The sequence below is a fragment of the Pseudonaja textilis genome, chromosome 10 (genome assembly GCF_049901715.1).
Source record: "Pseudonaja textilis isolate UNSWEBS1 chromosome 10, rPseTex1.2, whole genome shotgun sequence".
Lineage (NCBI taxonomy): Eukaryota > Metazoa > Chordata > Lepidosauria > Squamata > Elapidae > Pseudonaja > Pseudonaja textilis.
This window is the reverse complement of record NC_141999.1, coordinates 16,963,516-16,990,776: the sequence shown is the minus strand read 5'-3', so window position 1 is coordinate 16,990,776 and position 27,261 is coordinate 16,963,516. Positions and strand designations below refer to the sequence as shown.

The following is a 27,261-nucleotide window of genomic DNA, read 5'->3' as shown; positions in this document are numbered from 1 at the left end:
AAGGACTATCTCTACTTGTCCTGCTGATGTGTAAGAATTAGCTAACATGGATCAGTTCAAAAGTTACACTACTTCCCACTTGTATTCTCTAGTTTTCAAAAGTGTATGGTCACTGAATCTAGTGAGGGTTCATAATCCAAATGATTAGTAATCATTGATACCTTCCGCTGATTTTCTGTAGTCCAATTTTTAAGCCATCTTAATTTGGTAACCATCATCCATTCTTGTGGCAGGAAGTTCCCCAGGGCACCGCATGAAAAAAATTCTCTATTTGTCTGCTCTAAACATGTCTGCTCAGCTTCATTATGGATTTTGGCTTCTAGTATCATGAGAGAAAAGGAGTAACTTCTCCTTGCTCTCACACCTTTACTGATCTCTTGAGTAAATTTAAAAGGTCACTGCTTTTTCTTCTACAACAGGAATGGGCACACTTTCAGTAGCCGGAAAGCACATTAACATTTTGGGTGGAAGGGTGACAGGTTCTAATGTGGAGGCAATGACAACCAGGCAACCGAGTTCCTATGAAAAGTAGGAACTCACAAAACTCACAAAAGTAGAGTAATATTAGAGTAGAGTAATATTTGTGAGTAGGAACTCACAAAAGTAGAGTAATATTAGTTGGCTGTGTTGGTTGTGGTTGCAAGAATCTACTCCGCCAATGTTGTAACATGGAGGATGAACCAGGTCACAATGTTAAGCCAGACTGTGATTTATTTATTTGGACACTTCTATCAGCCTGTTGTGGTAGTCCAGACATGAAATCAAAAACACAAATACCAACACTACCATTATTGTAAGGTTATAGTAAGAGAACTTGCAAATCTAAAAATACGTCTCCCCGCCCTTACCCTGACTTTCCATAGAACAAAAGAGAATCCCTTCTGAGATGCTTTCTCGACCTCCATTCTTTGGTGGACTCAAACATCTCTTGTCAGACCCTTGACTAGTCTGCAGCTCTTCCTCCTACTCCCAAGTTATTCTCACAGCCTCATTCCACTGCCCATGACCCGAACCCAGATTTAAGAGTTTAACATGTTGAGTCAAGATCTCCTAAGTCCGTATCTCCCTTGACAGGTGGGCTAAAGGAGGTGTCCCCATCCCAGAGGCCAACGGTGACAGCTACGAAGCCACAGTTGACCAGTCTTTCTTCACAGAGCCCGTGTCGTGTGAAGTGTCCAACGCTGTGGGCAGCACCAATGTTAGCACTCTGGTGGACGTCCACTGTAAGTCAAAACTTTCAAAAAGGAATTAGGGAAGAGGTTGGGGGGGGGTCAGCAAGCATTTTTCCCCCCTAGCATTTATGAGCTGTGATGGCGCAGTGGTTAGAATGCAGTACTGCAGGCTACTTCTGCTGACTGCCAGCTGACTGCAATTTGGCAGTTCAATTCTCACCAGGCTCAAGATTGACTCAGCCTTCCATCCTTCCAAGTTCCGTAAAATGAGGACCCAGATTGTTGGGGGCAATAGGCTGACTCTTTAAACCCCTTGGAGAGGGCTATAAGAAGCGGTATAGAAGTCTAAGTGCTATTGCTATTTCCCTGGAGACTAAACCTGTAATTTCTATAGGTAAGCCAGGGATACAAAACTGGATGGGCCATTTGGGGAGGTTGAAGTCATCACATCTTAAAGTTGTTGAGGTTGAGAAACACTCAGAGAGAGACCCAAAGGTGATTTTTCAAGAGGCAGTTCGACTTCTTTGCTTTTTCCTTGAAGACTTCTCACCCAAGAAGCTTCTTCAGTTCTGGGCTGAACTAAAGAACTTCAGTCAGTGCTGAAGAAGATTCTTGGGTGAGAAGCAAAGCAAAGAAAGTCCAGTTGCCTCTTGAAAAAGCACTTTTGGGACAACCATGACCTGATGACTGAGAATCTCCATAGACACTCAGACCAAGAGATAAGAGATAGACTATGAAGTGGAATCCTGAGGCTTCTACCAACTTCTTGGCTGTTGTCATTGATGCTCAACTAACTCTTTTGTCTTTTTTTACTCCTATAGTTGGGCCTCACCTTGTCTCACAGCCTAAGCCCCTGACGGTGGACATCGGCTCAGATGCCTCTTTCACCTGCACCTGGACTGGGAACCCACCTCTAACCTTGGCCTGGACAAAGAAAGGATCCACTGTGGTGAGTTCAGCTTTGACCGTCAGTTTCCATTTTTCTCTCCTATTTTAATAGTGAGCACAAGCTCAACATCAGAAGGTAGACAAGAGATTAGAATGAGAGACTTTCACCAAAGTTTTAGCCCTAGAGCCAAACTCACCAGGCATCAGCCAAGCAACATGGATCTCCACAGCCTAAAGGGGCCTCTCAAAATTTAAGATGGTTTTTCATTTATTATGGTTACAACTTTAATAGGAAGAGTCCGGTATAGCATCTTTTCTGACAAATATATTGGATTAAACCGCGTCAGCCTTCGTGAGTTGTGTCTGATGAGGTGAGAACGTTGATGCCTTCCAATCACATGCCTTCATCAGAAAAGATGCTACCAGACCCCTGATTTCTGGGCATCGTAAATTAAGCCAGATCTCTTACAATGTCATATGAGACAGTCTTCATCAGTTAAGGTCTCCTCTGTAGTACATCCGTGTCATGCCCCTGGTGGAGACCGACTCTGAGGAAGAGGAGGAACAGCCAACAGGGAGTGGGAGTGTGGCTCCAGAGGTGGTGGAGGAGGCTGGGGAAGGGAAGAGGCCAGCTGAGCAGTCAGAGGAGAATCCAGGCCCATCCCCTATCCGTCCTAGTTCAGGCAGGGAGGAGAGGATCAGGGAAAAGTGAGGTCTACTCAAGAGGAGATTACCATGATCCTCCTCATGGCTTGCGGGTGGGAGCTATATAAGTTTGCAACTGCACAGTTAGAATTTGCAGGAGTCAATTTAGACTTCACCTTGAAAGAGGTTTATCTTTGCTGGCGTTCTTTCCATGGACTTTTCTCGGTTATTTTCCTGGAGTTTATGATTAGTTATCTTGGCTTGCTTCGGAACTCTCATCAATGCGGTTTGTTTTGGTTTTCTGTTTGCCTCATTATTTACTTTTGTGACTTTAAACTGTGTCTAATAAAACAGTGAAGTTAAGTTGAAGGCCTTACTGGATGTTAATATATTTTTTGGGTTTTGGGTTATTTTGAGAGACTACGGATCATCACAATCTCATCAATGATTAAAATATATTTGGTTTCTGCAGCATCGGCCTTGCTCTTCAAAGAAAGCTCATCCCCAACCCATCACAGACCTGTTATACATCCTAATGACATTCTTGCCAAGTTCAGCTATTCCACAGCCTTCTTCTTAGCACTTGCCAAATATTGCTCTGCATCGGCGTTTCTCTATTTGGCCACTTTAACAGGCATGGACTTCAATTCCCAGAATCCCACAACCAGCTGTAATTTTGGGAGTTGAAGTCGACACATCTTAAAGTGGCCAAGATTGTAAAACACTATGGTTGAGAAACACTCAGGGATAGACCCAAAGGTGCTTTTTCAAGAGACAGTTGTACTTCCTTTGTTTTTCCTTGAAGACTTCTCACCCAAGAAGTTTCTTCAGTTCTGGGCTAAACTAAAGAACTTCAGTCAGTACTGAAGAAGATTCTTGGGTGAGAAGAAGCAAAGGAAAGGAAAAAGAAAGAAAGTCAAATATTTCTCTACAGCAATGTTTCTCAATTTGGCCACTTTAAGAGGCATGAACTTCAATTTCCAGAATTCCACAACCAGCTGCAGTTCTGGGAGTTGAAGTCAAAGTTAAAGTGAGTTAAAGTGGCCAAGATTGTAAAATACTGCTCTACCTCTTCCCATGTATTAGACCTCCCCAGGTCTACGTCTGGCCCTGATTTCTATCTTTGCAACTGGTAAACAGTACCAAAACTGGGCCCATCACTAACAAAAGGTCTGTTCCCACCGATCCCTCATTGCTTTCCTAGGCGACATTGTAAGAGAAATGTCATGTTAATCAGCAGTAGCCCCAAATCAAGAGAGGTGTGGTAGCACCTCTTCCAACTTACAAATTTAGTCAAAAGATGCCATGCAATTGATGAAGGGAGATTGCAGCTCCTGAAATCTTACACCTTTTAGTAAAAAGTGGGAAAAGATGCTATCAGACTCCTTCCAACTCCTTCCAACTCGTTCCTTCCAACTTGTACCAACAGGTGCTGAGTAACGGCAACACACTGCATCTCAAGGCAGTGACACAAGAGGATGCCGGGGTGTACGTGTGCAAAGCCATCGTGCCTCGCATTGGAGTGGCCGAGAAAGAAGTGACCCTGGCTGTGAATGGTGAGGGTTCAAGGCTTGGAAGAGCAAATCTGGCAAAGGGTGGAGATGGTGCAAACCATTTCCCAAATTGGGGAGGGGGGAGGAATTGCTAAGAGGAAAGTAGGACTTTTCCCCCCTCATTTATTGAAACCATCCCATTCAGAGGCGGTATTCAGCCGGTTCTGACCAGTTCTAGAGAACCGGTAGCAGAAATTTTAAGTAGTTTGGAGAACTGGCAAATACCACCTGACTGGCTCCGCCCCCATCTATTCTCTGCCTCCCATTGAGTCCCAGCTGATCAGCTGGGTCTTCTTTGGTTGCTCTGCGCAGGAGAACGGAGCTGGAAAGCAGGTTAGTGGGGTGGGGAGGGAATGGGATTTTGCAGTATCCTCCTTCTGTCACACCCACCAGGCCAACCACCAAACCAGGCCACGTCCACAGAACCAGTAGTAAAAATTTTTTTGAATCCCACCACTAATCCCACGGTAGTCAAATCATGATTCCCTCTCAAATTCAATTCATTCGTTCAAGTTTATGTAGCCTTCCGTCTCACTGTTGGTGAATCTGAGCAGTGAACAGCACTCAGATTATAAAGAGCAAATTTGGCAAAAATGTTAATCCATATTACAAATAATAAGAGTTAGAAATACAAACCCCCAGGTGAGAGAGGATAAAGATGGCAACCTTGTCAGTGGAGCCACCTAAGCCAGTCTCCAGTTGTCTGGGGACCCCCAGGCCTAAGACCACAGCCAGCTCTTAAGGAGCTTTTCAATGAGGAGCTAAGAGGTTACAACTTCTAATTTCCAATAAAAGAGAATACACGCAGCTCAGTCTTTGGTGCTCTTTGAGTATGCAAGAGTTTGCAACACACAACCATCTATATTGTAGATGCATGGTAAATATTCAACATATTTATGTATAACATTGTATGTATGAGATACAGTGTTAAGGAGTGTTAACAAACCACCATGTAGGACAGGCAGGCAGAAGCCACTTTCATGAACACCAACGAGTAGTTAGAAGGCACGATGAAAACACCTAAATCTCACAACACCTGTCTATAGGCTCAACCATAGTTTCAACTGAGAAACTGAGCATCCAAGACCAAATCAAGTCCAAAAATGCTAAGGAATTCCTGAAAGCTTGGCATTCACAGTGGCACAGTGGTTAGAGTACAGTACTGCAGGCTACTTCTGCTGACTGCCGGCTGCCTGCAATTTGGCAGTTCAAATCTCACCAGGCTCAAGGTTGACTCAGCCTTCCATCTTCCAAGGTTGATAAAATGAGGAGCAACAGGCTGACTGTGTAAACCACTTAGAGAGGACAGTAAAGCACTGTGAAGTGGCATATAAGTCTAAGTGCTATTGCTATTCAGACAAATCAGCCATCAATAAACACATAGAGATAAATCAAAGTTAAAAGAGACAATTTAAAAGCTACCAATTAAACAAAAAGACAGGATTCCATCCAACAGTTGACACCAGATAAACAATCAAGCAGAAAACAATACCTAATCAAGGAACTACCAAGGATAAAGCTCCCAGAAACATTGACAGGACAAGCTACTTTATATAAAGAGGGAGCAAACCCCACACTCACAAGACACTGATGTTAATTATCTACAGTAGTTTCATAATGAAATGTCTAGAACTAAACAACCAGGCTCAGAGAGCGCCGAGGACTCCAAAACAGGGGTGGGATTCTACCGGTTCGGCCTGGTTCAGGTGAACCGGTAGCTCCGAGGACCAGCTGTGAGCAAACTGGTTCACTCCGACAATCAGCTGTTGGGTCCACCAGCCCACTGCAGCTCTAGTCTGTGTTTTATATCCTGATTTTCCAGCTCAGCTGATTCGAACGGCACAATGGATTGCCGCATGTCAGCTGTTTAACACACAGAGATTGCTAGAGAAGGTCAGTAGCAAACACTGTGCGCGCATGAAGCACATGTTTGGCTCACTGAACCTTTTGTTAACACTGGTTGAATCGCTCCAAAATTGAATCGCACCCCTGATCCAAAACCTCTAATTTGCTCAGGTTGGGCCTTTGTTTCCAGGTCCACCCATTATCAGTGCTGAATCAAGCCAGCAGACCGCAGTGGGAGCCAAGGCCCGTCTGGAATGTTTGGTGGAAAGCGTGCCACGGCCGGACCGGATCGTAAGTATTACAATCTTTTAATGACCTTCCATTGGCCTTTCATTAGATCTTTGCCCAATTAGTAAGAATACAATAAACATTTGTAAATAAAAATGGTGTGACAGTTCACAAAGATTACTAGGTACCAATAGAAATACATCCTATTTCCATAGCAAGCAGGGATGGTTAAACTGAATACTTTATCTAAAGAGGAAAATATGTTCTTATTTAGATACCACTTCTGGAATTTCTGCTTGTGAAGAATAAAAAATGAAACTCTGATTTGGGTTGTGTTGATCAGAAAGATTTGGTGTTATAGAAATGGCTAGTTATGTGTTAATATGTCAGAGCAAAAAGTTGAGGTTGAAGTGTGTTTATCTTGTACTGGGCTAGGAGGAGTTGCAAGTCAATGCTCCCTTTTCTTTCTTTCTTTTTCTCTTCTTCATTGTATTTCACACACCTTTTTCCCCTTCCCCTTCCTTCCTTCCCTTAAATTCCTATTTTCTTTTCTTTTTTTTGTATTTTATACAATAAAAATAAAAGGGGAGAGGGCAAGATTTTTTTCCCAATTTGCCATGCAAGCTTAGAATTCAGCGCCCAAGGAAATGGCAGTTCTTTAAGTGTACACAGATTTCTAGTTTTGAAGGCACACTGTATATAATATCGCAAAGCTGGCTCCTTCCTTAGCTTGATGAATTTCCTAGCCAAGATCAAAGCCATCTTTAAGGTATTTTAAAATATAAAAGACAAGTTATAAATACAGTTGTTTGATGGACGAACTGGCCTGGAAAGAATTTCCCCGAGAGCATTTGAGAGCCAGCGGAAAAAAGTTGCTTCAGAATAATACCCAACAATTTAAAAAGTTCAATGACCAATACCTATGTCAAAAAGGAAGCTCGGATTCATTAGCCATGTAAAAGAACAGATCAAGGCAAGCAACATCAGCGCCAAAATAAATAATCCAACGATAACATAAATAAGATGCAGATAAGATTCTTGACTTACAAACTATTTAGCAACTGCTCGAAGTTACAAAGTCACTGGAAAAAGTGACTTATAACTTGCAATATGGTCCAGTATGGTCATGTGATCAAAATTTGGGTGCTTTGTAGCGGACATTGCAAACTGTCCTGTATTTATGACTATTGCAACATCCTGGGCAGTGGTGGGATTCAAAAAATTTTTACTACCGGTTCTGTGGGCGTGGCTTGGTGGGCGTGGCTTGGTGGGCGTGGCAGGGGAAGGATACTGTAAAATCCCCGTTTCCTCCCCACCCCACTAACCTGCTTTGCAGCTCCGTTCTCCTGTGCAGGGCAACTAAAGAAGACGCAGCCAATAAGCTGGGACTCAATGGGAGGCAGAGAATAGATGGGGGCGGGGCCAGTCAGAGGTGGGATTTGCTGGTTCTCTGAACTACTCAAAATTTCCACTACTGGTTCTCCAGAACAGGTCAGAACCTGCTGAATACCACCACTGATCCTGGAGTCATGTGATCTCCACTTTTTCACCTTCCCAATCAATTTCTAACAAGCAAAGTAAACAGGAGGAGCAAGATTCACTTAACGAGTGTATGAATCTTTTTAACAATTGCAGTAGTTCACTTAACAACTCTGGCAAAAAGTGGTCATAAAATCGGGCAAAAACTCGCCGCCACAATTCTGGGTCATAAGGACAACCTGTACTCTCTTTTTAATGATGTTTTTATTTCCTTTTATTTGAAACTAAATTAAAATACAACATTGCACAGGTAGTCCTCAACTTTTGTGGCCCTCCATGGACCACAATGGAGCCCCAAATTTATGTCGTTAAGTGAGACATTTGTTCAGTGAGTTTTGCCCCATTATACGACCTTTCTGGCCACGGTTGTTAAGTGAATTGTTGTGATTGTTAAGTTAGTAACCCAGTTGTTAAGTGATTCTAGCTTCCCCATTGACTTTGCTGGTCAGAATGATGCCACATGACCTTGCCACATGACCTGCAACTGTCATAAATGCGAGTCCCTTTTCAAACATCCCAATGTAAATCATGTGGGGATGCTGCAACAGTTGGAAGTGTGGAAAATAGTCATAAGTCACTTTTTTTCAGCACCATTGTAACTTCGATCACTAAGTGAACTGTTGTAAGTCAAGGACTACCCATAGTTTTCCTTCAGAACTCTTTGGATGGCTAACCTTGGTGGGGCCATCAGCAAAGTACTGTGTTTCTCTGAAAATAAGACCCTGTCTTATATGTTTTCTGCCACCAGAAAAGGTACCAGGTCTTATTTTCGGGGGATGTCATCCACTAACCTCACTTAAGCACGTCACCCCCAGCCTCCTTTTTGCTGTCAGAGGCCTTCGGGAACTTCTTCTGCAGCTGGCAAGGCTTTCCTGAAGGCCTCTGCAACTGATAACCGAGCTCTGGATTGATCTGGAGCTTTCTTATCAGCTACAGAGGCCTTCAGGAAAGCTTTGCCGGCTGCAGAAGAAATGGGCCAGCATGGCAGGTGTCGGGGTGTGCGAGGCCTGGCTACAACTGTCCAAAGATAAGTAGTAGGGCTGCTCCATCCCCACCTAGCTTAATTTTTACCAGTGCACTCTGGAGTGGGCGGGATCCTAATTAGGGCTTATTTTGAGGGTAGGTCTTATGTTGGGCACATGTGTAAAAAAATCAAGGTAGGGCTTACTTTCAAGGTAGGTCATGTTTTTGAGGAAACAGGGTACATTACTGCAGAAGATGAGGGGCCAACACCAAAAAGGCCCTGACATTAAGGCCCAACAGGGATTCAGATCTTCGTATCGTACCAGCCTAAACTGGTAGATTCGGACAATGTGGGCAGATCTTCAGCTAAACCAGATGAAAGGACATTTAGCCCCCAGGGATTTCTAAAAGGAGGATCTATTACATATAAGCCGTGAGCTCATTTGCATGGCTGCTCCAGCTTCTGCCTGGCTGACCAGGAAAACTATGGCAACTGTATTTCTCCCCCTGCCCATTCATATCCTTGTCGTGTGAGAGAGAGCCTCCAGGCCACTGGCAAACAATGAAGCGCCACCTTTTTTTTTTTTAAGTGTAATTGATAGGTGTACAAACAGTTAAAAACAGCAAGAAGGCTGGAGTGGAATTATTAATGAAACAATAAGTCTAAAATCCAATTTCTCATCTCCCCCCAAAGCCCAGCAGGCTTAGGCTGCAAAAATACTCAGGCTTACCTGCTTGTCTCCGTGGAGACTTCGCTGGGTGTAGATGTGCAGCGATGTGCAGTCTTGTTATTGCTCTTCTCCAAAAAAAATCAAAGCTATGCAAGACCATTAAATTACTGTAGGGAAGGGCCTTGGGGAGCGCCAAAAGAATCAACACCAGAAAAGCTGCAGACCACAATTACACAATGCAGGGCTTCGTTTGAGGATGCAAACTAGCATTGTCCAGCCGGAGAGAGGGAGCCCAGGGTGTCCAACTGCATCAGATCAGGGCCCGCTTTGATAAGCCAAATGAATCCTAACCTGCGCTCCAGTCTCTGTGTTACCTATCCAGAATTTGCCAGCCCTGCAGAAGTTGAATACCAAAGTTATAACTGCTAAAACTATTTCGATTAGAAGGGTTAAGGAACAGAATCTTGCAACTCTGAATGGGCCTCCTCCCATCCTCCTTCCCTTTAGCTGCAAGGGAACTAGGGAAGCATGCAAATGAGAGTAGATAAATAGGTACCCCTTTGGTGGGAAGATGACACCACTCTTTGAAGATGTTTCGCTTCTCATCCAAGAAGCTTCTTACAGCTCTGACTGGGGGTGGTGGGGAATAGAAGGATTTATATTCCTTGCGGATCGCTGGTTGTTCGCATTCTTTTTAGAGCTGCGGTGTCAAACTCACAGCGCCAGTCATCACGTGATGTATTGTGACTCTTTTCCCCTTCGCTAAAACGGGGGGTGGGCGTAGCCAGCGCATGATGCATCTGGCCCACAGGCTGTTTGACACCCCTGTTTCAGAGAGTCATTGAGGCCACTTGGAGGTTTATCTGTGTCCTCAGGGTCACCTGAGTAGTGCCAACCTATTCTCCACACCCATTTGCACTGTGACCCTCAGGACACAGATAAACCTCCAAGTGGCCTCAATGACTCTCTAAAAAGAATGCAAATAGCCAACTGTCCTCAAGGAATATAAATCCTTCCGTTCCCCACCACCATCCAGTCAGAGCCGAAGAAGCTTCTTGGATTAGAAGCAAAACATCTTCAGAGGAAAAAAACAACAACCCAGAAAGTCCAGTTGCCCCTTGGGGAAAAAAAAGCACCTTTGAGACAACCACGACCAGACATTTAGGTCTCAGTGCAGGAACTCAACCCATCAGCATTTTCTTCAGCTGCCAAGCCAAAGCAGGATGAATTTTGCAAAACTGAAAGCCAGCTGTCTGGGCAAACCTGTTTTATCTGCAGATCACATACAGGTCACCGAATCCAGATTCCTGTGGCCCAGAACGCCGATGCTCTCAACTGCAGGGAACACAGCCTTTTTCTGCCTTTGATTTCTCCCTGAACAAGTAGATGAGACAGCATATTGCTGGCTGGTGCTGCTTCTTCGTGTGCTCGGTTTTCTAAGTAGCCGACGCAGCCGGAAGTCCCTGATGCAGCTCACGATAGCACTGTTCTCCGCTGTTCACATTTTTCTCTCTCCGTGCATTTTCTTTTCTTTTCTCTCTCTCTTCCTCTCTCTGAAAAAAAACCCATATCACCAGCCAGCCACTAATACAACTCCAGGCTAAAAAGAATTTTTAAAATAGAAGTGGAATCCATGGGAGGGGGAGGGGGAGAGGGGGAAGTGAGCTGGCTTTGCTCTCTCCATACCAAATAGCAAAAAATAAACCCAAACAGAACTTGCATCTCCAAATCACTTTCCCAGGTGGCTTCATTTTCAAATCCCAGTGAGGTTTTTTTTCTCCCCCTTCCATTAGCCTGCAAAAAGAAAAGACAAATGAGATTAGCAAATGTATACAGGTAATAAACAGCTTTGATGAGCTGGTGATGCGCAATCACCACTTAGAAAAATGCTTTACCCAACTCCATTGTTACAGCCTCAACCCCTCACAGCTTCAATGTCAAACTGTCTACCATGGACCTCACCCCATTCCTCAGAGGTCCTTAAAGGGGGCGTGCATAAGCGTACCAGCCTGCTTACCGCTCCTGTCTTACTGTCCCCATTTACCTGTATTTAATTCCTTTGTTCTTGTTTATGTTCACATTTATACTTGTTATCTTGTACATGTTTGACAAACAAACAAATAAAATAAATTCAGTGTGAGCCGTGAGTGAAAAAAAATCAGCCAAGAGGTTTATTTTTGTAAAAAGGACGTCCAAGTGGCAGCTTCTACCTAGATGCTCTCTGTGTACACAGGTAGTCCACAGCTTACGACCACAATGGAGCCCCAAATTTATGTTGCTAAGTGAGAGATTCATTAAGTGAGTTTTGCCCCGTTTTACAGCCTTTCTTGCCACGGTTGCTAAACGTAGCGTTAAATTAATAACACGTGTCAGGATTCCAGCCGTTAAACTCCATTTAAATCATGAGTCTCGAGCCAAACTTCCAAAACTTAAAAAGGATTTATTGAGAGTTAACATGCCGGCACTGCCTGGGTGTAGCTGACTCTGAAATACATAATTCATTGTCACCCTTGACCCTGGTTTTCCCCCACCCCCTGAGTGTATCGTAATTCATATTCTCCAATGGGACACATCCATAGCCAAGAGTCATCAATCATGTTCTCCAGTTTGAATTTTGCGCGGCAGAAACTTCAGTCACCTAGTTACGATCTTTGAAAACATTTATAGAATGCACTTTCGGTTTGCAAGCTGCCGCACTGCTCCCCCCTCCCTTTCTGTTGGCAACTCTAAAAAGACCGTATTTTATGAGTTGACAACATGGTTGTGAAGTGAATTTGGCTTCCCCATTGACTTTGCTCTCCAGGTCTCAAAAGGGGATCGTACCAGACACTGCAGCCACCATAAATATGAACTAGCTGCCAAATGTCCGAATTTTGATCATGTGGCCAGAGGTATGCAGTGGTCGTAAGTGTGAAAAATGGTCCTAAGTGACTTTTTTCAGTGCTGTTTTAACTTTGAATGGTCACTAAATGAACTGTTGTAAGTCGAGTCTTACTTGTACAGGTAGTCCTCGGCTCCCAGCCATTCATTTAATGACCGTTCCAAGTTGCAACGGCACTGAAAAAAGTGACTTATGATTGTTTCTCATACTTACGTCCCCTGCAGCATCCCCATGGTCACGTGATTAAAATTCAGGTGCTTGTCCACGGGTTCATATTTATGACGGTTGCTTTGCCCTGAGGTCACGTGACCTTTTGCGACTTTCTGATGAGTGAAGTCAACGGGGGAAGCCAGATTCACTTCACAATCAGGTTGTTAACTTATCAACCGCAGTAATTCACTTAACAACCGAGGCAGGGAAGGTTGTAAAATGGGGCAAAACTCGCTTAACAAATATCTCACTTACCAAGAGAATTTTGGGGACCTCACTTGTGGTCGTAAGTCGAGGACTACCTGGAGTTTTCTCCCCGGTGTCACTTGGTCTCACCTTTCTCTTCTGCATCAGGCCTGGGCGTGGGGCGAACGGATGCTGGACACTGGCTCCCTGGACCGTTTCACAGTGGACACCGTAGTGACTGAGCAAGGGGTGCTCTCAGCTCTGCTGATCGACCCAACCCATGACGACGACTTCGCAGTGCCCTACAACTGCACGGCGTGGAACCGCTTTGGCGCCCGCTCCGTGGCAGTCAGCTTACGCCGACAAGGTGCGTCTTCTCCTTTCGCTGGGCTAAGCTTGGTCATTCATGGCTGTCTGGACTCAGTAGCCTGTGGTTGTAGCTCGTTGGCTGGGTTCCTGCAACACACAGTCCATCTTCATGGCACAGAACATGATTATTGGCAGGACCACTTATCGCCAATCAGTCAAAGGATGGGCAATGCTCGGAGATCGTTTGGTAGAATACAGTGGCGGGATACACATTTTTTAGTACCGGTTCTGTGGGGGTGGCTTGGTGGGCGCGCTTTGTACATGCGCTTTGCACGCACGCAGAGGGTTTGCTACTGACCTTCTCCTCAATCCTGCACTCTCCCTGTGTGTTCAACAGCTGACACGCACCAATCTGCTGTGCCGTGTGAAGCAGCTGAGCTTCAAAACCAGGAAAAAAAGGTCAGATCAGCAGCTGATCATCGGAGCAAACCAGTTCGCTCACAGATGATCCTCGGCGCTACAGGTTCGGCCGAACCAGGCCAAACCAGTAGAATATCACCACATGACATTTGATGAGACTGCTTTCCTTGTTGCTGTACCTGCTGCGTGGATCAGCATTCCTGCTGAGGTTCTTTGGGTCTTTAATAAGGCTGTGAAAGCCTGGCTTTTCCCCCAGACCCTGAGCCAGGATGTTGTAGATGAGAGCCCCATCTGAAAGGATTCAGACTGTCTTTGGCCTCAGATGTACTTTGATTATTGTTGTTTTAATTTGAGGTTATTTGTTCTTATTTGTTTTAACCAGATGTTAGCCAACCAGAGTTGCAAACTGAGATTTGGGTGGGTGGGTGGTTGAGGAAGGAAAGAAGGAAAGAAGGAAAGAAGTTAAGATAAGGGAAGGGGATAATGAAGTAAGGACAGGGAGGTAAGGAGGGCGGAAAGAAATAAAAGGAGGGAGGGAGGAAAAGGAAGGAAAGAAAGAAGATGAGGGAGGGAAGAAAGAAAGAAAGAAAGAAAGAAAGAAAGAAAGAAAGAAAGAAAGAAAGAAAGAAAGAAAGAAAAAGAAAGAAAGAAAGAAAGAAAGAAAAAGAAAGAAAGAAAGAAAGAAAGAAAGAAAGAAAGATAGATAGATAGATAGATAGATAGATAGATAGATAGATAGATAAAGAAGGAATGGTGGGAGGTAGGGAGGGAGGACGGAAAGAAGGAAACAGAAGGAGAGAGGAAAGAAGGAAGGAAAGAAAGAAGGAAAGATAAGGAATGGAGGGTGGAAGGAAGGAAGGAAACAGAAGGAGAGAGGAAAGAAGGAAGGAAAGAAAGAAGGAAAGATAAGGAATGGAGGGTGGAAGGAAGGAAGGAAACAGAAGGAGGGGACAAGGGAGGAAAGGAATGAAGAGATCATTTGGAGTTCAGTGTATTTTAGAAACGATAGAGCAATGCATTAAAATATCAATGTAGTGAAATTTCAGTAAGAGTCCAGTCGCAACACCTTTTGAGACTCATAGATTTTTATTAAAAGGAAGGGTAAGTGTTGAGTGGTTCTCTTCATCAGATGCAGGTGATCATCCCTTCCTAATTTGAATCTCCTCCTCCTGAAAGATGTTTTTTTTACCCAACTTAGATAAAACATCTGCCAGATGCAGCATCTATCTTGATTAGCATCCTGTGCCAACCCAGACCCTTGGGCTGGTTCGGTGTCTTGCGCTTTGGCTCCCCCCAAAAAGAGTTAATTTAACAACCAGATTAACACCTTGATGCTGCTGTTTTCTCCCTACAAACCAAAACGCTGCAAATTCATTACCGCATTCAAAAGAATCTTTGCCGGTTTGTTTAAAGCCTTTGGAAGCAGGAGAAAAAAAAAATGAGGAAAGCTTCTAAGAATAGAGTAGCTTTCTCCAACCTGGAGTCTCCAAGCGGGAGGAGAACAGAGGTGGTATTCAGGCGGTTCGGACCGGTTCTAGCGTACCGGTAGCAAAAATTTTGACTAGTTCGGAGAACCAGCAAATACCACCCCTGACTCTGACGCGAACGTGCATAGAATCGCTTATAGAACCAGCAGGAAAAAATTCGGAAACCCACCAGCGGTGGAGAAGATCATAGTAGTCCAGAAATGAAACTAACCCAAGCCATGTTTTTTTTTCCTACCAAGAGGTCCTGTCTGTCCTGATGTTGGGTGCTTTGGCTGCCTCGGGCGTTGTGGCTCTCTTGCTCTTAGTGGTCTTCGTCTCTCTCTGCTATCGACGTAAGCGCTGCGGAAAAGGTGAGGATTTCTGCAACTTTCTCTCACTCCTTCCCCTTCTTCACTCCCTGGACTTTGCAGTCCTTACTTGAGTCAAAGCCCCAAAGGCTAAGCCAGTGCTTCTTAGCCTTAGCAACTTTTAAGATGTATGGTTGGACTTCAACTCCCAAAATTCAGCCGCCAACATGCAGAAACACGGAGCTGAGCCAAATCCTCTCCAGGAACACAATGGCATTCAACAGTGATTGTCAGGGCCACCTTGAGTAGCCCCGTGAGATAGGAAAGCATGGGGTGGAGCCCTGAGTAGGACCTTTTTTGGCTTCGCTGTAGAACAAGGGTGTCAAATTCAAGGCCCAGGGGCCGGATCCGGTGAGCCTCAGTGGCGCAGTGGTTAGAGTGCAGTACTGTAAGCTACTTCTACTGCAATTTGGCAGATCAAATCCCAACAGGCCTAAGGTTGACTCAGCCTTCCATCCTTCCGAGGTGGGTAAAATGAGGACCCAGATTGTTGGGGGCCATAGGCTGATTCTGTATACCACTTAGAGAGGGCTGTAAAGCACTGTAAAGTGGTATATAAGTCTAAGTGCTATTGTTATTGTTACTCAGATCTGGCCTGCAGGGCCCCCTTAGAAACAGCAAAGGACCGGCCCACGGAGGACCGGAGCTTGGGAGCCTGTTTTCACTGGAAGAGCACTCGGGCCACCACAGGTGCCCCTAACATGAGTGACATTGAGCTGGCCACACCCACCCTGGCCACACCCACCCAGCGCCCCCGCAAGGTCAAACACAACCCTAATGTGGCCTTCAATGAAATTGAGTTTGACACCCCTGCTGTAGAAGGGGGAGAAAATCTCAGTTGATCAGTCCTTGATACAACTTCATCCTGTGTACAAGGAACGCACTTCCCAAAGCAGCTCGTGTCCTCTGTATAATGACAACATCTTTGTCATTGGCCTCCTGATGCCATGGAGCCAATGATCTCATTTCCATTATTGGAACAATGATCTCATTAGGCAGCTGACATAATGGGCAAGGTTTGCCTAGTAGCATCATCATGCAAACAATGTAAATCATTGGGGTGACGTACACTCTGATTTAATGAGCACTTCGGAATAGTGAACTTCTTTTAGACTCATGTACCACAGCCCCTAGCAATAGCCCTTAGACTTATATACTACCCCAGAGTGTTTTACAACACTCCCTGAGCAGATTATAGAGTCGACATATTTCCCCCAACAATCTGGGTCCTCAGATTTACCAACCTCGGAAAGTTGGAAGGCCGAGTCAACCTTGAGCCGGTCAGGATCGAACCCCTGGCATTGGGCAGAATTAGTCTGCAGTATTGCATTCTAACCATTGTGCCACCACCTCTTCATCTTTCACGAGTCATGTTGGTGCAGTGGTTAGAATGCAATACTGCAGGCTAATTCTGCCCAATGCCAGGGGTTCCTAGAACATGCAGGGAGGAACGGAGAAGGAAACAACTTGGCTTATGAGAGAGGAAGCGGCCATGATCCTCCTCATTGGTTGCAGCTGGGGAGAATAGTATGTAAGAGAGACGGTTAAAACATAGTGTTGCCAGAAGCAAAGCGTGTGTTATTCTGGGCTGAAGTTATCTTGGTTCGTGTCTTTCCAACAGACTATTTGAATTTGGTAAATACTTATCCTGGTCCGAAATTTTGTCATTGTAGTTTGTTTTGGTTTTTTATTTCACCTCTATCTGCTCATTAAGTTCGGACTGTATTGCTCTCTTTTGAAGACTATTTTTGAGTACGTTTTATCTCCAACTGAGAATTATTGAACAGTGGGGCCAAGTTGGAGGCATTAAAGGACATTTATTTACATTTTGGATTTTGTTATGTTTGTGTTACACTCCGAGTCATCACATTTGCCCTTTTATCCATACTCATTTCATGTACTCTTAATCATGTTTCCAATTATATCTGTTATCTTAAAACATGCTTGATAAAATAAATAAATATAAATAAATAAATAAATGAATGAAAAATAAAATAAAACCATTGTCCTTAAGAGTAACTTCCTAAGTGTCAGGGAGCATGGTCTGACCTCCGCATCTCCCCTGTCTGTCTCTTCCACAGCCAAGCGAGGGACGCAGCTGTCTAAGGCCGATATCCTCGTGCAGATCACCACAAGCGAGAGCAGCCCCAGCAGGCCCAGCGAGGTGGAAGATGACGCCAAGGAACCCATGGTAAGCAGAGATGGGCACTCACGAGGTTCTCTGGTTCTGTCAAGTCCCTGTTTCTGCAACGGCCCTGACCCAAACGGGTTCCCAGAGAGCAAACACAGACAAAGGCAGCAGCCCCCACCTATCAAGGTTTAATCATGAATGCTGTTCCTTTACAGATAAAAGGCTGCTTTCCAGCAATTATCTCCGGCAAGAAAGAGCCTTGCCAAGTTGTTTGTCAAGGCTGCCAAAAACCCAGAGATAAGAACTAATTTACAGAATTCTCCAAACATGAACTAAGATGTCCACCAATTGAGTTTCAGAGCTTCTTTGCTATCTGCAAAGAACGCTTTTCCAAACCTGGCTTTTATCCTCTGGAGGGAGGGGCCATTACCTTGCAGCCTTACTCCTGAGTCGCCTGTGCTGCTGTAATTGTTCTTTCCTCCGAGTAGTCCTTCGTACACGTGCACTTGGCACAGGCTCCTCGGGAACCTCCTCATCACTGCTGCCAGCTCCCACAATCTCTGAAGGCAGCAGTCCATTCCCTGATGGTCCTGGCCCTTCATCTGAGTCCTCGCTCTCCTCAGCCATCTCCTCAGCCAGCAGATGCACCTGCTGCCGGCAAACCACAACGCTAGCATCCAGTCCCAGCTAGCCAACCCTGCCTGCTTTGGGGGGAATAGAAAGAGAGAGAGCACTTATCTTTTTTTTTCATTGTAGCCACAAGCAAACGAGGCATATGCAGAATTCAAAATTACGCACTTGGCGGTGGGGGCAGAGAAGGAGCTGTGGCTAAATGTGGCAGAATAACACGCAGCTCTCCAAATGCTTGAGGCAAAGAGTTCTATTATTTTCCAGGAACATCACTTCCCAGTTACCGATCCCGGCGGCTGTTTTTTCCTCCCCAGTCAATAATACTCTTTTCCCATCTGCTCTGCAAAGTTCCAGCCAGACTGTTTACGTTTTTCTAGGATACTCCAGTTCATTGGCCCTGGACCCAGCTTAGTGTTTTTTGACCTCGAAAATAATGTGGACCATATTTAATAAATATGGATTTCAACTCCCAGAATTCCCCAGTTAGCATGGGAAGTCCGTGTTTCTTAAAGTGGCCAAGATTGTGAAACACTGATTAGCCGGCTAGAAAATCATGCCGTACCCCTGTTTGTTTGTTTGTTTTTCAGCATTAAATGCCTATTAATGTCAAAGTGGATTTTTTTTCCAATTTCTTGCTTAAGTCTCTTAGCTGTCAGTATAGGAAAAGGAGAAAAAAAAACCAAATCTTTTCCCTTTTCTCTCTCCTTCGCAGCTTAAAAATCTTCTTAGGGAGCAATGTTATTGTTGTTGTTTTTTAATAGTTTCAATTCCAGGGTACCTTATTGGTTGCTTTTGCTGTTTGACCTGGTCAACCAAAACTTTCTCTTCTTATCTTCCTCCTGCACATTCTTTTCCGGTCGAGTTCTTCTTTGTGGTGGCCATTTCTGACCACCGCTACAACCGCCTTCGGGAAAGGGAGTAATGGCCAACTGGGGAGGAGAGATGCGGCTCTCCTCAACCCTGCAGGCAGTCTCCCCCTTCTTCACCTCCTCTACGGGGTGGCTTAGCCCTGAAACCAGCCGGCTCGGGGTGCTCCAGCGGCGAGCACGGATCGAAACCTTGCAGAGACGAGGCTTCTGTCTGTTGCCGAAGTAGCTCAAACCGGAAGTCGCCGTACCCCTGTTTTTTGCTGTCTCCTCCATTCATGGATTCCTTCCATGCTCAGTGTGTATTGAGGAAATCCCCATGCACCGATTAAAAATTATAAGGTCCCCCACAAACCTTCAGCTTGTTCATCCCATAGCTTCCTTTGCCATAGAGGCCACTGTTTTAGCCACCTAGCATGCTTTTTAGCCATTATTTTAGCCCTGATACTGGCACATGAATTTGAATCTGAAATAAAAGGAGTGAGTTGCATTGAACAAAAACAGTCTAATGTTTATTGGCTGCCCACTCAGTCTGGTTGGTGAATAAATCTCATTTCAATTCTTTGTACTCTACTTGATTAAATGGCCATCATTCACACAACACGCTACCTTCCCCACAACCCCAAAATAATTTAGATTAAAACTGATCAAATCTAGCATGTCATAGAAATGCAGCCACTCCATTTGAGGGTGTGGCATAAACGCAGGTGTCATATCTCACTTGGCCTCTGTGGTGGAATGTAGTCTGGATTCCCAGGAGGGCGGGGCTGCATTCCAAAGGCCAAAGGGAAAACAAAGCATGGAAAATTTGGTTGAGAGGAAGAGAGTTAAGAAGGTTTCTCACTAGCCATTCCCAGAGTGCTGTATGTGGGGCCCACGGGCCATAACCAGCCCTTTGGCTGTCCCTGTTCAGCCCTTGGCAGCTGCCCTGTTGATCCAGTCCTCTATAACAATCCCAGTTTTACATGTAGCCCCTTGGGAAAATATAATTGCCCACCCCTGATATGCAAACAATTTAGTTTGGCAAAAATTCTGTCTATAAGTGAGGAACAATTTAAAAAATTACTGAGAAGAAACTCCACATGCCTTTTTGGACCCTGGGGGAACCTGACACTCCCAGAACATAGAATGGGCCACCAGGAAGATCCACGTGGCCTCCAAGTTCTTGTTTTGTGACATCTAAATTTCCCTGTCCATGTTTAGCTCATATTCAGGCCCACAGTTTTGAGTGGCAGCTCCCAGTGGTCTGGCAACCACCAAGTGAGGTGTTATTGTTTTAAATTTGCCTTTATTCCTTCTTCTCCTCCTCCTTCTCCTCTTCCTCCTTCTCCTCCTCCTCCTCCTCCTTCTCCTCCTCTTCCTTCTCCTCTTCTTCCTTCTCTTCCTCTTCCTTCTCCTTCTCCTCCTCTTCTCCTCCTCCTCCTCTTCCTCCTTCTCCTCCTCCTCTTCCTCCTTCTCCTCTTTCTTCTCCTCCTTCTCCTCCTCCTCCTCCTCCTTCTCCTCCTCTTCCTTCTCCTCTTCCTCCTTCTCCTCCTCTTCCTTCTCCTTCTCCTCTTCTCCTCCTCCTCCTCCTCCTCTTCCTCCTCCTCCTCCTCCACTTCCTCCTTCTCCTCTTTCTTTTCCTTCTCCTCCTCCTCCTCCTCCTCCTTCTTCTTCTTGTCCCCCTCCCTCCCATACACTAGCATTATTGCTCCATTCTACTTTAAGGTCCTACGCCAGGTGGGCAGTTTCAATTCTGGGCCCCCAAGCTGTGCAAAGCCCTCTTGGATACCAATTGCTCACCTTTCCCCCTTCCTCTGCCTCCAGGCTACAAGCAGCGAGTCTCCAGCCACATCGCACACTGAACACAGTGAAATCCTGGAGGATGACGAAGGGAGTCAGGAGCTGAAGGTGAGCTCGGCTGAGGTTGCTGTGTGGGATTTTCCCACATATCTGTCTGAGCCAATGTGGTTGCAGAGGAATTTGCCTTCAGGTTCCCCCCTCCCTGGTTCTGGGTCTACCTGGGGAAGTGTAGACCACTCGCTCTCTTTCAAGCCATCTTCCTTCCCACAATGTGTTGGTGGAGAGGAACAGGAGAAGGCCTTCACCAGTAGGCTCTTAGAGGGAATGGAAGCATCCGCAATGAATAAACAAATGAGGTAGAAAGGAAGTTTGATTTCATTTATTTATTTTTGTCAATTGCTTACAAGTTAACAGGTATAAGTATAAACATAGTTATGAATACATGAAATGGATATGTATAAGAAAAATAAAAAAAGAAACAATAGGACAGGGACGGTAGGCACGTTGGTGCGCTTATGCACGCCCCCTACAGGCCTCTTAGGAAGGGGGTGAGGTCAATAGTAGACAGTCTAAGGTTAAAGTTTTGGGGGTTTGGGAAAGAAACCGCAGAGTCAGGTAGAGTATTCCAGACATTGACCACTCTGTTGCTAAAGTCATATTTCCTGCAATCAAGTTTGGTGCGGTTAACTTTGTGCGGGAGAAGATTCCTACGACAGATGAGATTTAGGTTCACCTGCGAACGATAGTTCTTAAGCATGGAAAACTGTTCTGCAGTACTACTGTATCCTAAGAAATACATCACTGAGACTTTCAAGAAGAGATTGGACTGCCATTTGTCAGAAATGGTGTAGGGCAGTGATGGCTGTCCTTTTTCTTGTCGTGTGCCGAAAGTCCACGCACATGTGCCTGCACCCATAATGCAATGCATGTGTGACACCCCACCACCACCTGCGCACATACCGCACGCCTCTGCACTTGATGCATGACTCCTGCGTGCACCCCCTGCCCCTCCTGCGTATGCACGGCTGGTGGAGGGTGCGCGCCCACATGCGCTGTGGGTCTGTTCCGGCCAACCTCCCATGCGCCAGCAGAAATGGCTCTGCATGCCACTTCCAGCACGCATGCCATAGGTTCACTGTCACGGAAATAGCCAGGGGTGGGATTCAAATTTTTTAACAACCAGTTCTGTGGGCGTAGCTTAGGTGGTGGGCGTGGCTTGGTGGTCCTGTTATTGGTTGGATGTGGCCAACTCAATATCACTCACATCGAGGCACGCATCTCCTCGCCTGGCCTCTCATGACTATGGGGATGCTGCAACAGTCGTAAGTGTGAAAAATAGTCATAAGTCACTTTTGTCAGTGCCATTGTAACTTTGAATGGTCACTCCACACAAGCAAAGTACCAGCAAAGGAGGGGAAAATAACTCCAAAGACGTTCCTGAGACAGGAAATCTAGTCCTGCCAGGAATGTAATGAGGGTTAACGGAGAGGCAGTTTCTGTAAGCAACTCCAGAATGTTTCCTTCCTGCCTTCTTTACAGGATTAGGCCAGTAATTTCTTCTAACAACCGGTTCTCTGAATTGCTTAGAATGTTAACAACCGGTTCTAGCGAATAGGTGCGAATTGGTAGAATCCCATCCCTGGGTGTAAGGTCTCCTGCTTAAGTGGCGGGTTGGATTAGATGACCTACAAGGTCCCTTCCAACTCTGATTATCTGTATCCTAAGAAAATGGCACTGCTTCTGGCTGGCAACCTAAAACTGAGCTGTGTCCACCTCTAATGTCATGACCTTCTTTTTCCCCCGCAGGACCCCACCAATGGCTACTACAAGGTGCGTGCCCACGAGGAGCCCTGCTTGGGGAGCAGCTTTTCAGAATACACGCCAGCCCCCCGGCCTTTGTTTGGGCCAACATCCCTGTACCCTTCCGCGGGGCCGGTGCAACCAAAACTCTTTGACTACACCCACCGCTACACCTTGGGCACCCCCAGTTCCCGCTCAGCCTACGACACCACCCACGAGCGGCTTTTCCCTCCAGAGAACATATACAGCGGGGCGACATACCTCACCGCTCCCTACAGCCGGGCGTTCACCAGCTACGTCAAGCCGAGCAGCTACGAGAAAGCTGAGAGCGGTTACGAGCAGTCCGACCAAGCCAGCAAGGCTTCGGGCTGCTCCCGTTTCTCCTACACTTCCTTGTCTCAGCAGTCTGACTATGGGCGCCCTGCTCAACAGCGCATGCAGACCCACGTATGACGGAGCCCCACCCCTTCCGGACTCCTTTAGTGAAGAAAAAAACGGAAGTGGACACTCACTTCGGGTGGGGGAAACCGGTTCCAGTGGGGACAGTCTGGAGGACCTCAAATCTCTTCCTGAGGGCCCCAAACTCGCCTCGCCCACTGGGGACCTCAACAGGGGACTGGCCTGGGGAGTGGGAAGGCCACACCGGCAACCAAGATGGCCGACCTCCTTCTTGCCTTCTTCCGACCGGAACCTAGAACTGTGAAACAATCGATAGACAGACTTTCTTTGGGTCAGGACACAAAAGCGGACCTGGGATGCGCTGTGATCCCCCCTTTGGGTCTGGACCTGACCTTATTTGGGGGGTGGGGTGACTCAGTCTGTAAGAATCCAGATTTCACATGGTGGCCAAGCTTTCATGGGAGATCAGCCATAAGTGTAGCTTACAAATCCATTGGTGATCGAGCTGCCTCAGCAGAGTGAGACTGACTGATGCGCCACCTTGGCTCCCCCTTCCCCCTTTCCTGCAGTCGCATGATTCTGGGAAATCTTTACGCATGGGCACTAGTGCTTGTATTTTCATTTTCCTGGCTCGATGCTGTGGTTTACATCCGTGTTTCTCACACCTCAGCGATGTTAAGGGGTGTATGTGTGTGGACTTCAACTCCCAGAATTCTCCCACCAGCAAAGCGGCCGGAGGAACTCTGGGAGGTGAAGTCCACAACGCCTTAAAAAGTGGCTGAGGTTAAGAAACCCTGGTTTAAATAACTCCCATCTTCCCTCTCTTTAGCAAGCAGGGGGTGGACTCCCTGGATGGATAAAAAGGCAACTAAATTCTTTCCTCTTTCTTAGGTAATGGCAGTGCCATGTTTTAAGGGGAGGGAAAGGTGTGCTATTTCCAAGCCCTTGCAGCACCTGAGACTCGCCAGCAGGTGGCGGTGGTGTTTAACCACGAATGCCAAGAGAAAACCTGAAAGGAACTGACAAAATAAAACCAAACTGTCGGAATAAAATCTAATTTAAGGGGAAAAAAGAACAGAAAAGCAGAGCATGGAAGAGAGCAAGAAGCCAGCAACGGGCAAGATCTATTGATCTTGTTTGTGCATCTATGGGGGATGGATAAAGCTGTCGGTTTTCTTTAGAGTTAAGTTATTCCTCCTTTTTCCTTTCCTTTTCCGCCCCCCCTTTTTGCCTTAAGTGTATTTTTATGCTCCTGTAGGGCATTTCCAAGGGGAGGACATTGTTGCTTTCGTGTCTTCGGAACCAACGGAGTTTGGTTTACTTTTTTGTTCCTTTTTTCCTTCTTCTTTTTTTGCATTTTTCAAGCCAGATCCCTGAGAGGCCATTTGGAGCCATGCCTGCTAGAGCCTGTGGTGCTTCAGAGGTGAAGAGGGAGAAATGTATGGACACTTGAAATATTTATATTTAATTTTTAAAAAAACATGAGATAAGAGTGAGGCTGGATTATTTCTCTCTTTGTTCATTTGGTAGCACTGCAGCCAAGAAACGGCGAACACTTCAAAGGGGGTTAATTTTAGAAAATTGGAAGCTGCCTTTTGTGATGACAGACAGTACAGTCCGATGCTGTTTGTTCTCCGCTTCTCCCATGTGATGTTTTACGCAGGTATCACACCATATGTCCCCATTATAGCCTAGATGGTCATAGACAGCTAACAGGTACCTCTGTGCTGTTAGAAAAGAAAGAGAAAAATGAAAATTCATTTGGATTCTTCTCCAAGAACTGAATTCTTAAATGGGTTTAGATTATATGAATTATGGAGACCGTTTTACATTTTTCCCAGCCATTTCTGATGTAGCAATAGCAATAGCACTTAGACTTATATAACACTTTACAGTGCTTTTCAGCCCTCTCTAAGCGGTTTACAGAGTCAGCCTAGGGACCCCAACAATCTGGGTCTTCACTGTCCTCACTGGGACCTCAGAAGGATAGAAGGCTGAGTCAACCTTGAGCCTGGTGAGATTCAAATTGCCAAATTACAGGCAGCCGGCAGTCAGCAGAAGTAGCCTGCAGTACTGTATTCTTGCCACTGTGGCTCTTGTAAAGGACAAAACACTTGTAGCTTCTGCTCTCCTATCTTGGGCTTTTGGCGTTTCTGATGGTCTATTACCCGTTACAGGTAGTCCTCAAGTTACAGCCACAATTGGTAGCAGAATTTGGGTCGCTAAGTGATGTGGTTGCTTTAAATGGGTCATCGTGTGTGACCGCACCCAATTTTACAAACGTTTTTACCAGGGTCTTTAATGTGAACCTCGTCTTAGTTAAGCAAATCACGCAGCCATTAAGCAAATCTAATGGACTTTACTTGTTTCGAAGCCAGCTGGGGAGGTTACAGATCACGATAAATGCAACCGTCATAACTTCCAACATGGGTTATAATAAAAACGCTTTTTCTGAGACCATCATAACTTCGAACCGCCTTTGAGCAAATGGCTGCAAGTCAAGGTCTACCTGTACTTTTCAGAATCACCTTTGCAGTGCATGAGGACTAGAATCTTAACTTTTAAAACTGAAAGGCAGATCTTCTTTGGATGCTACTGTATACATTGCCCTGTTTGTTTTGCATTCTAAACGCCCCCTGCCCCAACCCTGAAATGTGAATGGTATATATCCATGGTCTTCCACAAGAGGGCAGTCTCGTGCCGCTTGAATTTTTCTTGGAACAAAAAAAACATTATTTCTAACCTGTACATTTTCCTTTTGTCTGCCAAATATATACCTTGACCTTCCTTCCTGAGCGGCAGGAATTTCCTTTGGCCAGAGATCGCAGCTCCTGTGGGTCACACAGGCTTTGCATGCCTTAAGGTTTTGGCTTCAAACTCTCGTCCGTTTAAAATCGTGGAGTAGGGAGGACACCTGCACCTTAAACTCGGCAGGTTGTGATGGATCCAAGTCCTGATGAATTGCAATGTGATGCATTTGCATATTGCTCAGCATGATGCGCCACCAACACAGTTTCTCAATTACATTGATGGCTTCTTGTTGGGAAGCGGCAGGGCACTGTGGTTTGTTCAGCAAACCAAAGGTTGAGCGCATGACTTGTTAGGAAGCATATCTGGCAACAACGGTCAGAGGAATCCAGGGTCGTCTTCACTTAGAATATCGTCCAACCAATCCCGATTCTGAAAGTGGGAAATTTCAGAGCTACCATATCGGCACTTGCCACTTATAAAGGCTGTATTTTTCCCCTATTACTCGAATAGCTTCTAAAAGTGCGAAGCATGCACAAGTGGTACCTTAGTATATGTTTATCTTCCCAACATGGGTGGCTTCCCGTCTCCTTCCTATTGAAGCTCATCAGGTACTAAACAAACACCGAGTACTGGAACAATCAAGTACCAAAATGGAAGCAGTATGCTCCGTCCCATATTTGGACAGACCAGGTTGCCCTGATTAAAAAAAAAAAAAAACAATCTCTCCCCTGGTATAGCTGACAATGCTAGGAGAGCCTGGGGCTTAGAGGTTAATACATTTACCTAATATGGAAGCAGCCCAGGTTCGAGTCCCAGAAGGGTATGGCTAGCTGATAAGAGCTAAATAGCTTGAAATAGATCTATACTAGTCTTCTTTTATTTCTTGGTCGGTAAATATAAATTTAACACAAACATAGTTTGTTGCGAAAGCAATTGCCTGTGACGGCTCCTGGATCGGGACTGAAAGGCAAAAGCAGAAGCCCCATATTTAGGCAGACCAGGATGATTTAAAAAAAAATTAAAGTACCAAATTGGGCAAGTTTTGAAGCGGTTGAGTACCGAGGTATCACTGTACTACTACAACTCTTATTGTCATAACCTTTTAACTGGTCAAAACTGTTTCTCATAGGCAACAATTTTTGTAACAACATACCTGAAAAGGGCTAACATAAAGAATGTGTCCAAAATCTAGGATTCCCAAGGGAGTGACATTTGAGAATGTTATGGTTGATTCAATAGTAGTGCTACCAACTGACCTGCTGGACTGCTACCGCATTCACGTAATCTTAATTTTCAATGTTCCATGACAGTTTCCCAGCCAGTCTAGCAATCCCTTGCTGCCTCCCTAGCCAACAGCAGCCACTTACCTATCTGCTGGAAAGAGGAGGGGAGGGAGGGAGGAAGCAAGGAAAGTTTCCAAGGCTCCCTGCCAGATTCCTACAAGTAAGCTTAATGGGAAAGCTGGCAGGAAGTTGGAAGTCAGTTCTGCTCCCGCTGCTTTTTGGGGCGACCTTGGTCATTTTCTTTCTCTGTTTGAATAAGGAAATGCCTCTGAAAC

At 45.5% G+C, this 27,261-nt stretch overlaps 1 protein-coding gene across 2 annotated transcripts in view; it reads left to right on the top strand.

Annotated features, from left to right (window-relative positions):
* The window catches only part of KIRREL2 (kirre like nephrin family adhesion molecule 2), a 57,750-nt gene extending 33,326 nt beyond the window's left edge, over window positions 1-24,424 (top strand). For both annotated transcript variants that reach the window (XM_087939904.1, XM_087939905.1), the window contains exons 7-15: window positions 1,075-1,223; window positions 1,994-2,121; window positions 4,135-4,261; window positions 6,294-6,394; window positions 12,950-13,148; window positions 15,237-15,347; window positions 17,426-17,535; window positions 20,778-20,861; window positions 22,560-24,424. In XM_087939904.1, the coding sequence (XP_087796030.1) occupies window positions 1,075-1,223; window positions 1,994-2,121; window positions 4,135-4,261; window positions 6,294-6,394; window positions 12,950-13,148; window positions 15,237-15,347; window positions 17,426-17,535; window positions 20,778-20,861; window positions 22,560-23,006 (1,456 nt within the window). In that variant the 3' untranslated portion in view covers window positions 23,007-24,424. The remainder of the gene's footprint in view (window positions 1-1,074; window positions 1,224-1,993; window positions 2,122-4,134; window positions 4,262-6,293; window positions 6,395-12,949; window positions 13,149-15,236; window positions 15,348-17,425; window positions 17,536-20,777; window positions 20,862-22,559) is intronic.
* The last annotated feature ends 2,837 nt before the right edge of the window (window positions 24,425-27,261 follow it).